Source organism: Xyrauchen texanus, chromosome 30, assembly GCF_025860055.1.
Source record: "Xyrauchen texanus isolate HMW12.3.18 chromosome 30, RBS_HiC_50CHRs, whole genome shotgun sequence".
Classification (NCBI taxonomy): domain Eukaryota; kingdom Metazoa; phylum Chordata; class Actinopteri; order Cypriniformes; family Catostomidae; genus Xyrauchen; species Xyrauchen texanus.
Window position 1 is genome coordinate 11530199 of NC_068305.1, and position 16252 is coordinate 11546450.

The 16252-nt window shown below is 39.6% G+C and overlaps 1 protein-coding gene across 1 annotated transcript in view; it reads right to left on the minus strand.

Annotated features, from left to right (window-relative positions):
* Window positions 1-6919: 6919 nt before the first annotated feature.
* LOC127623797 (uncharacterized protein C14orf132-like) overlaps window positions 6920-16252 on the minus strand; it is a 55725-nt gene continuing 46392 nt past the window's right edge. The window contains exon 2 of the mRNA XM_052098316.1: window positions 6920-9239. Coding sequence (XP_051954276.1) covers window positions 9009-9239 — 231 coding nt within the window. The 3' untranslated portion in view covers window positions 6920-9008. The remainder of the gene's footprint in view (window positions 9240-16252) is intronic.

Sequence of the window (16252 nt, forward strand, 5' to 3'; positions counted from 1 at the left end):
CCGGTGGATTCACCAACTTACATTCATGGCACACCACTTGCGAACGTCAGGCCATTATTCAGTTGAGTGTTTTCTCATGCCCTAAATGGCCAGCCATAGGATTATGGTGAGCCACCTGGAAGAGGGTTTCCCGACAGCTCTTCAGTACTAACAATTTGGTTGTATTGTCTTTCGTTTCAGTGTCCTGCATCACTCAGTATAACCTATCTTTGATAATAGAAAAATGCAAGCTGAAGCTCAGTAAATGCTTTCTGCTGAAATCAGAAGTAAACTTTCTAAGGCACATTATTTCCTCACAAGGTGTTCAAGTGGATGACTAGAAGGTTTGGTGCTTGGACACATGTCCTTCCCTGAAAAGTGTCAGAGAAGTCAGACAGCTGTTGGGGTTTATGAGTTATTGCCACCGCTCTGTGCCAAGATTCACACAGTTGGCAAAACCTCTACATGCTCTGATTGGAAAAGGTAATAAAGACAAGTCATTGGAACCACTCATCTGGATTGAGTAGTGCCAGGTAGCATTTAATGAGCTGAAGTGGTGCTTGACGTTGCCTCAGATTCTCATCTACCCGATTTCCATTGTCCTTTCATTCTCATGATGGACAGTAATCTCGGTGGACTCAGGGCTGTACTTAGCAAAATCCAGGGGGTGTAGAACGAATCATCGCCTATGCAAGCAGATGACTGAGGGGAATCCTAAGAAGAATGACAGGAACTATAGTGCATTCAAGTTGGAGTTACTAGCACTTAAGTGTGCTGTAACAGACAAACTTAAGGAGAACTTGATGTTTGCGAAGTTCACAGTCATTACTGATCACAATCTGCTTCGCTACATGAATACAGCCAAATCTAGGTGTGTGCGTCGTGTTGCTGGGTCATTGTAAGACCCATTCAGCAGCAATACAAGAGAGTGATTTGGACGAGCACCAATGACTTTGTAAGGGATTTTTCTGGACCAATATTGTCACTGTTCCTGGTTTATTCCAAACAAGTGATCTTACATTTTTTTTCTCAAACTGTTATGGGACTGTGCTTGTGGGAACGAATAGCAGTGTGTGGACATACCACAGTGGTTTTTTTTGTTTGTTTGTTTGTTTGTTTGTTTTCCTGTGTGTGTGTGTGTTCATGATACTTTTTTCACACTCACCTATAAGTGATTCCAGATTAAAAACATTGCATGCTTTCTTCATCTGTGATCGGGACTTGTTTTCACACAAAGGAAGTGTTTCACTGGCATTAAAGTGTTGAGTATTTACTTTTTAGGTTATTGACTCTTTTCACAGTGCTATGGTTATGATAAGAACTTTCTTTCTCATCTGGAAGTCTCCTATTGAAAGTTTTATGTTTGTTTTAATATGGACATCTTTGTGTTTTTTTTATTAAAAACTTTGGTTAAAAAGACTTTATACAGGTCACTGTCCATGAGAATAGATAACCTTGCCATACCGGATCCTTCCATTGCCAATCTAGTTCGACAGAGGCGACAAAGTCAAGTTTTTCTTTGTGTGCCAAACCCATGTATGCTGTCATGTGTCAAAAGATTTTCTCAGTTGGGTTTGTGATACTTTTTGAACATTGCGGATTAATAATTCATTGTTCATTAATTGGCACTGAAATTGAATTGTCCTTGGAAACTGTGAGATAATAGATCCATGCTTTATTAATCTTCACTTCTGGGCCATTCTCAAAATAACTAAGTGTTTTATACAATTGCTGTCTTTCTGATAATTATTGTATGTTTTATTTAAAATGTAATTTCATTTTTTTATTACATTTCATGAAAGTAAAAAAAATATTAATAAACTAAAATAATAGTTCATACTAAGCTTGTGTTGTTATTTTGGAGTAGGTGCATTCAATCTATCTTACAGGCTGGGGAAAGAAGGGTAAGCTGAGTTACACACACACACACACACACACACACACACACACCATATTCACACTCTGGGAGTCTACCATGTCTAAACTAATTCCTAGGGTCTTCTTTTACCAGTCCTTCATGTGAAAAAACAAAACAAAACAACTTCTTGTGTGAATGCGCTTAGCGCTTACATCACTGATTACAATTACCTGGACACCAGAAAGAAAACAGGTTATTACAAGAAATATACAGCGTTTCCATTTACAAGCACTGTTAAACCCCCCGTATACATCTGGCTCAGTTATTATGCTGCTTTCTTCACAGCAACATCATTTTCCTGTAACGCTTGTGTAAATAACACACATGGCATCCGAGGAAGACTTCACTATTTTATTTTGTTGATTTGCTTTATTTCCAGATATTACAGATTTGTCGCTGTATTTGTTTCCTTAACTTACTATCACAACCTGCAGCTGAAATGACAGGAGGTATTGGGGGTTTCCCTCTGACATAAAACTCCGGATTCCCCCAATTTATGAGTGCATATATTCGGACATCAGGGCCTGTCGATATTTGACATTCATGTGTATAAATGTGTACAGTTTATACTATATGTGATTTTCCCACTGTACTCCCAGAAATGTTTAATTCTTTCTGCTGTGTTGACATGTTGTTGAGCTCCATACTATGACGTTTGTTCTCCCGGTCTGACCCACTCACGAGTACTCTTCAAAACCCCATCAGAACGCCACTTATGTGTTTACATTAGCACATTACACCACATTCTCAGAGAAAACCCTAGGTGTGTTAAACCACTTTCTCTTAATCCCTTAAATGGCACAAGGAAATCAGCATGCTTGTTTACATGATGTTTCAGAATGCCGCTTACTGCTAAAACCCTGGAACAAGCCATTTTCTTTAGTGCATGTAAACTTTTAAAAGTTTTAATTATCGATTTGTTTGCTACACCAACCTATCGATTGGCTTCAGAAGACAATCAACTAGAGATGTGTGGATTACTTTCATGCTTAAACATTTTTCTAAAAATACACATCTGGGATGGCATTAGGTTAAGTGAATAATGACAGAATTTTCATTTTTGGGTGAACTATTCCTTTAACCCTGAATATTCCTTTAAGAATAAAAAATAAACAAACAAACAAACAAATAAAACCCTAACTCACATCTTTAGAATAAGATAGAACAGTATGTTGGCTTTGTCCACCAACATAATGACGTGAAAGTGCCCACTTTTTCAGCCATCAGAAGTATTTTATCCATTCATCCATTCTTCCTGAAAAATTGTTATTAAATCCTTCATAAAACAGTTCTAAGCCATGAACAAAATTGATCTGCTCTAAGATTAATCACACCATTGCAAACTTTGATTGAAGGAAAAATGTATTAAAAATTGAATGATTTTAAAAGGATTGTGTACTTACCGTCCTTCGTGAGGGTATGAACAACAATCCCATGAAGCATTGTGAATGACATAATCAAATTAAAACAACAGGAAAATATAAAACTATTGATTTAAATTAGTTGATTATAAAAATACAAACAATATTTATTCATTGCAAAATGTTAAAATGTTACAAGAGTGTTGGGAGACCGACACAGTTGCATCATTCACAGTACCTGATGTGATTGGGCAGTCACCGCAGCTTGTTTGGTGCCCTTTGTTAGCCGCAGTTCTCTGATTGGATCGTTTCGCTTCAGGATCATGGGTAGTGTAGTGGTTGTACTTATTTGTTTTGATTATTAGGGGGGTTACCTCCCTCCCATCCCCCCTGAAATCTACGCCATTAACTACCCTCATGTCACTAGTCATATCAGTCTTTGTGAAAATGCTACTTTACTCTACATATGGTGCTGGACACACATTCTTGAGTGCCGCTATATGCTAAGCTCATAAGACCAGCCAAATATTACTCATTTTATCTTGACAAATCCCTGTAAGATGGTGCTTTCACTCACAGAATAAATTAATCATGGGTGACTGTAAATGGCACATTTTTACAATCAAGAACTGTTTTTGCATGATGCTGCACCACTTAGTGTCAGTTCAAGCATTTGTTTTCAAAATGCACAAACAGCATTTTTTATATTTATGTCAAATCCTACAATTTAATCCGTTGATTGAAATAAATTCTCAATCTAAACAAAATCTAATCAACATCATATACAAAAGCTGTAAATAATGAAAGATCATCTTAGGATATTATATTATGAAATCTTTATAAATAAATAAATATATACAGTATATACGCTCGCATTTCAAATGACTGAGGATTTGAAATAAAGAGATGGCGAGACAAAGAGGTAGAGACATAAACAGAATGTTAAAAAGACAGACAGTGGGTGAAAGCTCATAGGTAGGCATATTTTGTTTGGCTGAAATTCAGAACTGAAGGGAAGCTATTGAGGGAGACGTGAGAGTTGTGTTAAGTGTCACTCAGGGCAACTTTGAGCTGTCTGCAATTCACAAGCTCTGAATCACTCTGGGGAGCCTGTCTCAGTCCAAGTCAACAAAGCTGAAGGTTTGTGTGACCAGGCTGAGAGACTCTTTGAATATGTAGCAAATCAAATGGAACAGGTTGGATGCCGGGATTTTGCCTCACAGTGGCTTTCTCTAGAGAAACAGAAGAGAGAGAGAGAGAGAGAGAAAGAGAGAGAGCAGCCCCATATGTTTATTGTCTAGAATAATTTTATATTTTTAGCTCTACAAAGTATTAGATATCTCGAGCTAAGTGTTAAAGTATTCTGTGAATATGACTCAATGCTTTTGCTTATGAATTTAGCTCTAATTCCTGACTGGTTGATGGGTGTTTATCGGGACTTACGACACAAAAAAGCCTCATTATCACAGTTTAAGATGAGGGAATTAAAATTATATGCAATCATTTCTCATTTACCTTTCCTAGGGAATCAGTGCCAGCAGCAAAAATCATTGCATTGCATTAAAATACAGTGCTGCTCAAAACGTAATATTTTTAAATTTGTTGAAATTCAAGTTTTTCAAGAGATTCTAAAATCAAGGACACAAACAAAACTAAAAACATTGTGTTTTTAACAAAATACATAAACAGCCTCAGTTGTGATTGACTAACCTCTCATGTGAAATGCATTGCAAAACTTAATTAACAATTTATTAACAACCCCCTATTTCTTCTTTTTAGAACTGGAAGACAACAAGACAAGATTGAGGTGAACATGTAACTGAGAATCTTTGATAAAAGATACCACTGTACAACAACAGATGTACAGATTTGTTATCATTATTATATGACATCTGGTGCTCAATGAGTTGTTTAATTCAACAATATACAGTCTATACAATAAGAAACATGTTGCAGTGCAGGTTAAAAATATTTTAGGCAAACACACAGGTGTTCATTTGCTAGACTAGATATCAGGCCTCTATGTAAGACCTCTCAACATCAACAAACACAAGAATATTCATATCTACATTGTTTGCTTTGCAGTATACTTCTAAATGTAAATTTAGAGTGTTCCCTATCTGTCACTCACTCGAAGTTGTGTCGATGTAGTGCCACTAGGGGTCGCACTTGGGAGCCCCAAACACCTCTGATCTTTGAGAAAAGGCCAATGGGAATTGGCGAGTGGAGTTTGCATGCCACTCCCCCGGACATACGGGTATAAAAGGAGCTGAAAAAAAAACACTCATTCAGATTTTTTCTTCGGAGCCGAGCGGTTGTGTTCAGCGAGCTGAATTCCTCCACCGATCTATTCACCTCTACAAAAGCTGTTGGATTTACAGCACATCACAGCGGCTTCTCTCCCTCTTGCACCGGTTTAGTGCAGAGCCCCTTGGGGCTTCAGCAGCCTAAAAGAGTATATTCTTTCTCTAAAGAGTATAGTTTCCACCCCAGCGGCTCCCCGCCACAGTCCACATACCTATGGGTTTTAGGCCTCGTTGGTTAACACTGGGAGCGATTTGGGGATTTCAATTGGAGCCGTTCTGCCGGAAACCCCCTGCAGACCTCCCATTCTCCAGCACACTTGTTTTCCCCAGCGAGTTCTGCGATGAGACCGGCTGGTTCAGTCTGACGCCATGCGCAGTTGACGGCCATGCTTGAAGGGTGGCTGTGAGTGTCGGGCTGGAGTGGAACTGCTTTGTGCCAGCGGGCAGTAGAGAGATGAAGCAGGTGTGTGATGGTGGGATAAGAAGCTATGACCTCTTTCTACCAGACGGAATGAAACAGTTGCCATAGCAACCCTCCACATTTTATGTTGAGCTCATTAAAAACAAAGCTTTGACCTCTACCAAATACAAGCTGCACTTGTCATCCACAACTATGGGGATGGTATGATTTACCAGTTTCAAATAATTTATTGGTATGCAGACTTCTAATTAAAATCATGCTGGGTTGTATTTCTTATATGTTAAAGTGAACATTTCATAAGCTGAAATTTCCATTTTTAGAATGTGAAGGTTTAAGGTGAGAGATTGTCTCTGAATTGAACTGTCCTGGGGTCAAAATAAAATAAAAATAATTATAATAATCCAATAAAATTCACCAATGTCTACAAAAAACAACGAATAAATAAAAACTGTTTTAAATACTTAAATTATAAGTGCTATTATAATATGATGGTATGACAATAAAAAACAGTTTAAAAGATTGAAACTGTTCACCTAAAAATATAAATTCCTGTTGACCATTAGGAGGTTACTACACAAGTTTAAAATACTTTTAGCATATGTTCCCAACATCATTTAATATACAGTAATTAGTTAAATTGGAATATGGGATTCATTTCAACCTTTTTGATCATGACTCTAAAATAGGTAGTTGGATGATTTTGAGAGTAGTGTTTGCTCTCTAATCTTTTAACCCTCCTGTTATCCTCAAATTTACTAAACAATCTTTATCCAAACATTTTTACAAACAATTGCTGTTATCAAGGATATGGCATATGTTTGAAGTAAATTTGACCCCAGGAAAAAAAACACAATTTCAAACATTTAGAAGGATTTTATTTGCAAAACAGAACATCATCATCATCCTCAGAACATCTGTAAGGAACACATAACAGTTCTTTATTGACAAATAAATCAATAAAAAGTAAATCTGAGCTTTGTGTCAGGGATTGTTCTATGCTACTGTAAGTGCTATGAATGTGTGAGATAGTAAAAAAAACTAAGTTACGTAGTCACTAAAATTAGTTTTAAAGAATAAGAACAGCATAGACAGAATATGAACAGCATATTATTTTTCCTACAGCCCACCAGAAGGTACAGTCCAGCCTTTTGTCTGCACTTCTGTGCACATGATGTGCAGAGAGTGTGTGTGCGCTCCTTGCAGATGCATTTCTTGCATTTCACACAGGTGTTGCTGGTCTTGGAGCCATTTCTGTTGGGACAGACCTGGCACCTGCCATGTTTCCTGCCTGGATTTTGAACCACTTGGGTGTGTGTCTCCATTTGGATATCCTTCATAACAGTTGCAGCAGCTGTTTATACTCTTGGAAGACCCCGTCTTCTTTTGATATGAGTTTTCACTAGCACGTATCCCAGCTGCTCCAGGAAAATCCTCCTTCAACTCAGTTTTCCGCTGTTCCAATCCTTATTTATTTCGCTCCATAATACAAAGGCATTGTAGGCTCTCACATCAATGATGTTGAAAAAAATGACAAGAGGCCAACAGGCAATCCGCTGGCAGCTGTACGTGACTGTGACCATGTCCAGATTATCAACCCCTCCATTTGACCTGTACACTCCTGCCAAAATGAGCAACCCAAAGTAGGCTCGCAAGTGTCCCCATACCCGCGCCTCCCCTCTAAGTTTGCCATCTCAAGTATATGCTTTTCGAATGATGGTATTACGAAAAGCTCAAATGCTGATTTTATGTCTTGGACATGGCTTACAGTGTATCTGGTGGGGCCTGGAACCATTCTGACGACATTTGCAGCACTAAGTCTACCCTGTCGTTCAAGTGGGGAGAGGGACCATACTAACTTCAATTTTTGGAAGGTAATGTGTTTGCTGGTGGTTGAGAGACAACAGGAGGGTCAACACTAAGAGTCTCATTCTTATCAGAGAAGGATGCCTCATAGTCAGGGTCCTCCTAAACTTTATCCTCTGTCTCAGACATATTCTCCTCAATGTCACTTTCACTGTCTAAGAACTGTGACAAAACCTCATTGAATTAGAGGTAATTTTCAGTTGAGAGAGAGCATAAAGAGAGAGCTCACAGAGCACCAAGAAAAATGGTTTAGAAGGCTGCTGTGCAAGCCTTTGTATGTTTTATCCTCCCCTATGTTGGGCGAATTATCAATGTCCTCACGAAAATTATGTTTTCCCCTCCACCACAGTGCGGGAAATAACAAAGTTCTCATGGGAATTATGTTTTCCTCTCGCCCATGTCATGTGAAATAGTGGTTCTACAGTTACGTTAGGTCAGGGCCCTAAAGCAGAGGGAAGTTTTTTGAAGATTATAAAATTGCATGTTATAGTGACTTCAATATCATCCAAAACAACCAAAACAAATGTATGTAAAATTTTTATATTTCTTATGTTGTATACAGCTAAAACAGCCTAGAACATTGAACACTGATGCTAAAAAATGTGTACAGGACATTGAAAACATATTATGTTAATTTTATTTTTACCCAGTTGTCCCAATTAAATTAGGAAAAGTCATTAAATAAGATAAATGATGATGAAAAAAAATTATGTCAATCATGTATTTAGAGATGCTAAACATTGAATGGGGTCAAATTGACCCCAAAGACAATAGGAGGGTTTAAGCTTAATTACAGCATCTGTCATTACATACTAAAAGCAAAACCATTTACAAAATATTTGGCAAAAGACTGGCAGTATTGGTCACTCAGCAAAAAATAAATCAGTAGTTCTGACTTATTCTCTCATTACACTGTCTATCATTAAACGATCTAATTCAAAGTTTTTTAACGTGAAAATTGCAATGAATCAAAAATAATTTCAGGAGTTTCTAGATACCATTCTGCGTAAAAAAAAAAAATGAATAAACAACTAACACCTTTTACATTTGTTTTCTTGAAAGACAGCACACATTGTTAATCTTATGTGGGCCCAGGGGGCCCTATACTTTGGGGACTCAAAGCAGAATGACTCTAAAGCTCAGGTAGTCTGTTCAAGAGTTCAGAACGTGAAGGCATAGACCACGCCCACCACTATGATATTTCCGATGGTGGCGGTGATGGCGATCCACAGCCAGATGGCATCCCGGGACATGGGCTGCTGCTCCTCCTGTTGGTTGTGAGCTGCCAGAGCAGCGGCGTGGACACTAGCAGAGGAGTTGAAGAGAGAGTGATCTGCGCTGTAGTCATCATGAGGCGACGAGTCCATGAAAGCTCCTGTCATCACAGGGATCTGATGATGAAGAAGAGGAGGAAAAAGGTCAGTTAAGAGCACAGATGGCCACAGAACCAAATTATTCAATGCTACTGTATTGGCAACACTGGGATCTCTATCATGATATGGTTCTGTAGACATGAAGCATGTTATATGTGACATAGTTTTATGACAATTCTTACTAATTAGTATGAAATGGTGAAATCGTATGACATCATATTGACTTTTAGACAAACCAATCACATCCTTGTCTCCTTCTAAACCCTAATATTTCCTTTCTTCCATGGTTCACACAATGTATGTTTCAATTAGAATCATGGTTCAACTTTATGGTTAGGTTTAGGTATGGTGTTTGGGCTAGGGGTTAAAATTGGGAAAATATCACAAACTCGCTTTCAATACACTCGGTTACCTGAAATGAAGGGAACGAGACATTGCTATGGGGGAAATACTGTCCTCAACGACCTAGTTGAACCCTTGTACAATACCACCAATCTTTCTGATTCACAATGGCATTAGAGCTCCACCCCCTAGGCACACATTTGGATACGTGGATAAATTATATGTGTATATATAAATGACTAACCCAAGTGGGAATACCTGTTGGGAATAAATATAATTTGGGGATTTTATAAAGATAAATTTAGTGTCATTTTAACCCTTTTTAACCACGTTTGGAAAGTAGATTTTATGCTTATAAGGAGTGGCTTGTGACTTTTTAGAGGGGTCTTATAACCACAGCTTACATATTAGAGACTGTGATAATTACAAGTGACAGCCTAACCATAACAGAGTGTTCCTGGCTTAATTTACTGGATATAAAAAAAATGCTCTAAACAGAGAGGAAGAAATGGAAGTCACATTCAGGTTGTAAAACCTCACAATCGTATTATGTGAGGACCATCCTGCTGCCAAATGTCCTGTAGGGACATGCCATTTGTCCATGCCCATGAGGATGACATGCCTCTAGCTGAATGGGCTTTGACCCCGATACAGCATTTTATGCCTTGTGATTCATATGCGAGGGCGAAAGCATCTACAATCCAGTCTGAGAACCTTTGTTTGGAGATGGACATGCCTCCATAGCAAATAAAGAGCTAATCCAACAGCCAAAAACATTCAACCTATGTGTATAATGCATGCACAGGGCATAACAAATGCATAGACTGTTTCTAGACTGAATTAAATGGTGGGGGATAGAAGGCTTGCAAACGGACCACCTGAGGGGTGTTGATAAAATCTTAGGCATGTAGCCTTTTCTAGGTTTAATCCTGGCTTTTGAGGATCAGGTCCAAACTCAAGACATGAGCTGTCAGTTAGCAGTGCCTGCAAGTCACCCACCCATTTAAATGAGGCCAGGTCTAACAGAAGTGCGATCTTTCATTATATGATACGCAACTCGACAGTTTCCGGTGGTTCAAACACGGAGCTTGTGAGTACATTGAGCACTAAATTTAGGTCCCAAGTAGACACCATAGTGGGACGAGAGAGGTTCAACTGCCTTGCTCCACTGAGGAATTTTATGATCAGATCATGTCTGCCTATAGACGAATCCGCCTCTGGGGCATGAAATGCAGAGATAGTCACTACTTAGAACTTAAATGTTGATGGGGTAAGACCAGCGTCTAACCACTCTTGAAGGAATATAAGAATTTCAGCTATGGAGTAATTGACTGGGTCTTCGCTACGTGAAGAGCAAGGGACCTCCTCAGTGGTATTTCCCATGGGGGGCTGTTCAATAATTCTATCATCTCTGGAGACCAGAACAGGTTGGGCCATTTTGACACAACTAACAGAACTGTTTCCTCGTCTTTGATGATTTTGCTGATGACAGAGTGAAAAAGGTGCACTGAGTTGATCACATATTTACGTTTCATGGGCCATTTGTGGGCCATCACGTACACTCCCAGCGGGGCTTGGGACATGGAATACCAAAGAGGGAAATGGGTGTTCTCTGCAGAGGCAAGTAGGTTGACTTCTGCTTTGCAGATTATTTCCCAAATCCTCAGAACACTCTGAGGGTGAAACCTCCACTCCCTTGATAGCACTCTATGGAGTGATAACAGGTCTGCTTCGTGATTCAGGTGGCCTGGGACTTATGTTGCGCGTAGATAAAGGAGATGACGCCCGCTCCATTGGAAGAGGCGTTTTGTCATGCTCATCAATTGTGGTGAGTTGACTCTGTCCTGGCGATTTATGTACGCCACCACCATCATGTTGTCTGAATTAATTAGGACGTGGTGATTAGCAATGTCGGAATGGAACATCTAGAGGGCTAGAAATACAGCCAGTAGTTCTAGGCAATTGATGTGCCATGCTCATCTCTGACCTGTCCAGATGCAAAAAGCTGGCTGGCCATCACACACCATATCCCGTGTTAGACGTCTGTGGTCACCACTTTTCATCTGAATACTTGTCCCAGCATGACCTCTTGTTGATAGAAAGCCGGAACTGTCCAAGGAGTAAAAGCAGCCAGACAGTGGCAAGTTCCTTGAATGTGCATGCACCCGTGGTGCCAGGTATGTTGTGGTACATGTTTGTTGTGGTACATGTCGTCTGAGCCAATCCTGGAGAGGTATGTGTAACAGACCTAACGGTATGATGGTGGATTCTGCTGCCACAAAACCCAGTATTTTCTGAGAAGTCTTCAGTGGACATGTTTTCCCCAGATTGAACTGAGACAAACACTGAGGAAAGGCCTGAATACAGTTGCTCATGAGGTGCACACACATACTCACAGAGTTTGGCTGAACCCCTAAAAAGGACATTTGTGGGCTGGGGGAAGTGTTCTTTTCGCCCAGTTAAAATTCAGACCCAGGCTTTTCATATGGCAAAGCAACACGTCTCTGTTTTCGCTCAGCATAGTCTCTGATTGGGCTAGTAAAAGCCAATCTTCAAGGTAATTCAAAACACGCACACTGCTCATCTTCAGTGGGGTGAGTGCCACATCAATACATTTCGAGAACATGCGGGGAGCCAGAGACAGACCGTAAGGACGGACTTTAAATTGATACACAGTTCCCTCGAAGGAGAATCACAAAAACCACCTGTGACGTGGCGCAATTGTTACATGAAAGAACACATCCTTCAGGTCTACTGACATAAACCAGTCTACTGGACGGATGTGCGATAAGATCTGTTTCTGAGTTAACATCTTGAATGGGTGCTTTGCAAACATACAATTCAAGCATATTAGATCTAGAATTGGTCGAAGCCAGCCACCCTTCTTTGGATCAAGAAAATAGTGGCTGTAAACACCAGGGTGTGGGTCGCTGCTCGGAACAGTCTCTATCGTGTATTTTTTCGAGGAGATTGTGAATTTCTGTGCGCAATATCGGTACATTTTGAGGTGGGTCCACAGATTGCAGAACGCGTTGAAGCAAGGTGGTCGTGTACAAACAGAATCGTGTAACCGTGCTCTATAGTGTTCAACACCCAATTTGATATGCCCGTGAGAGCTTGCCATCATAGTGTGATCATAGTGTGTGTGAGTAATATGAAGAGGAAAATGCACTTTATTGAGAATATGTGAACATCCTGTGTTTTACAACGGGTGATTTTTTTCATTTTTGCAAGAACATAATTTGTTTGAAAAGTATGCACATAAGCAGCATTTAGAACAAAAACCCATTCCCGACAAACTGTGGTGGGGAGGAGGGAAGAAACACTATGTGTCTTGACTCAAGCCTTCTTTGGGTTCGGGCCGTGAAGAATGGCAGGCTCTGGGATCCTCAATGCTTCTGCTGTCCTGGGTTTTTTTTGTTTTGCCACGTGGCTTGTGCTGGAATGGCTGGTGCCTTTTCTTGGGCCATGGCTTATGCGACTTTACTGCTGGCTCAGTGGCAGCTTTAGGCAGCTCTTGGGCAGCAAAAGTGTAAAAAAAAATATTCTTTGATGGCCGCTGACCGGAGGTAGAGTGTGAGTGGGCCGAGAGCAGCCATGCTTCAGAGCAGCCATGAATTGTTCAAAGAAGCCCTCTGTGGCATTGCCGAAGAGGCTTTCAGGTGGCACTGGAGTGTTGAGGAGGGTAACCTTTTCTGCGACACTCATTTCTGTGAGCCATATATGGTTATCCAGGACTACCAAATTGCCCATCGCATTCCCGGTGGCTTGCACGGTAGCCTATGTTCTGTAGCATGTAGCGTCAAGACTGTTGCAGTTCGAAGCTCCTTAAATGCTTCTGTATCGGGGCCTTGCTCATCCATATTTTTGAGGAGTTTGGCTTGGAAAACCTGGAGCACCACCATGCTGATCCACTGCTATGTACGCCCTTCCAGACAGTGCAGACTTCAGTTAACATGGTTTGTAGGGATGTGCGGGGTGAGATTTCCATCCCATTTCAGAGTTCGCTGCCACCGCCTGTTCCACAGGGGGAAGCTCAAGTAACGCTTCTCCTCTGCGTGATCCACAGAGGTGAGAACGGCCATCCCTCTGAGCTGGGTGCGTGAAGAGTAGGGCTCACACCAGGTTTTTGTGAGTTCTTTATGAACTTCCAGAAAGAATGGAGTGTAGCCACAAGTGGGCCAGTGTGGGCCTGGGCCGCTTTCCATAGGGAAGTGGTTGTCCACACTGTGTATGTGTTGTGGTAGACTGACATGTCCATGAGGGTTAATATTCAGGGTTTGAAATTATCAACAACCAACCCACCAAATGCAGGTAAAAATAGGCAGTGGCAGGTAACTCCATCAGTCTTACTAGTCACTTTAGCAGAGGACATTTTCAGGGTTTTTCCAGCATCAGTGCTGGGCATATGAAGAATGCTTTTGCATGACCATGTGCAAAGCACATCTGTGTGCTCCAGAGATAAGATCGCCAGAGCTCAGACAGAGCAGAACAAAAACTTGATTGATTCAGTCAGACTTTATTCAATATCGCGGTGGCCAGCGGAGAGCACAAAACTTATGTGACCCATTTGAATTCTACTGAGAACATTGTAATATAAATCTCTGGAGAAAGTAAAAACTCTCAAATGTATAGGCAGCCCCTACATTATCAACAGCACTGATGGGGTAAAGATGAGACAAATACACATCATAATTCTTACTGATGATGTAAGATGATGTAAAAGTGCCCGTTTAGACTTTATTTTTATTACAACTGTGAAAATTGTAGTTAAAGGTTCTTAAAGGATCCCTTAGGTTCCTAAAAATCCTAAAAGACTATTATTTTATTTTAATTATATTTTTTTAACGAATACTATAGTTTATTTAAAAAAAAAGACTATCAGTTCTAACCTAACCACAGTAAAGAGCAGCCATCATTGTCTTACCTGTGTTAATGGCCTTATCGTTACAAATGCCTTTGTTTAACAATGGTAGAACAATGGTCAATTTAATGAAGGGGTTAAAACTTCCACGAATGATGAAAAAATGATTGACCTGTTCTATCCTACTCCTGTTCTAAATGGCCACTTTTGCTTTCAGATATCCTAAATATGACTTAAATCATTAGGCCTGTGTCCTGCTAAACTATCATTCTTGTTCAAATAAAAAGTCCAAGCAAATGCATGCAGTTACAGTATCCTGTTAACTTTATTGCTTTTTGTGAAAATGCTGAATTGCTAGTGACCTTAGAAATTCCTAGCCACAGTAGCCGGTGAGTTGAAAATTTAATTTCAAAACCTGTTAATTTTGTAGTAACCAAAACTGCAGTAGCCATAGCTCTTTTTGTGGTTACTATGTTTTTTTTTTTACAAACACCATGGTTAAACTCTAGTTAATGTTGTAAATCTATGGTTAAATTTAGTAAGGGATTGTCATCTTAATTAAGTATAGTCTATCACAGGTGATATTATTGAATTCTTTAATTAGAAATGCTTGAATGTAGTTTAACTATGTAAGTGAGTATCTTATGAGTAACTTGTAGCTTAGGAGGCTACAGTTTCAAAATAGCTTCCCCAACAATGGTTTACAGTCTTGCTTAGTTCCTGTAGCTTAATTTATAGAGCATAGCAATACCAACACAAAGATTGTGGGTTCGATTACCAGCAAATATACATACTGGTAAAATATGTACCTTAAATGCACTGTACAGTAAGTCACTTTATAAAAACCCATGTGCCAATACTCTGTTAAAGAAGCAGGGTGAATGCTTTTCAATTGATTAAAAGGGAGAGTTTTGATTATGACATTTATAGCTTTCTAGTTATCTATTTAGGCAAAAATTCAAAGTAACTAAAACTCATTTAAGATCTTGCTATGTCTACACAATACTAATGCTTTATAAATCATTACTCTCCTAAATAAATACTGATGTATATCAAGATTATCAAGGAAATGGAAATAAACCTCCATTACATGCTTTTATTCCTGTGCATACAATTGAACCAAATAAAGTCCCCGCTTAGAATCTGAAGATGTTGTTCTCTAAAACAATGGTAATGACAAGAAATGGGTTTCTACATTTTTGTGAAGAAATTTTAATTCTTACAAAACAATAGCACTTAAAAACGTTTATATTATAGTCTGTCAACAAGCCAAATTTGACAATTCACTGAAAGTACTTCACTTCACACTTCACAGTAGAAAACTTTCTAATTGCCCTCAGTCCCAAAATTGGCCCTTTTCAGGGATTGACAAATTACAAAGCTGTAATTTACACAACCTTCACAAGAAAGTATCAGAAGACATGTTTCGTGTTCAGGATTAAAGAGTGAATGTGAACAACACTGTTGACTATTCCCAGAGATGTGTCTGTGCTGTTTCAGAGCTGATCAAAACCAGCATGAGGCAGTAAAGCATCTGACAGCCTCCACTGTGCTTTGACAAAAAGAACCTCAGCACCAGAGTAAAAATATCACAAAGAACCCAGAGACAGCCTCTTTTCTCTCCGCTCTCTATTCAGCCTGACATACACACCTGTGCTATGGTTTGGGGTGGAAAACCTTTCAAACAAGTGCACACACTTACAGATATGCACATATACACAGACGAATCCTTGTTCTGCTTCACTATGTCAACTGGTGACAAAAATGAACAAGTTGTGATGGGGTAAGGGGTGCTGTGAATTAAGAAAGATGACAAATTTAACTG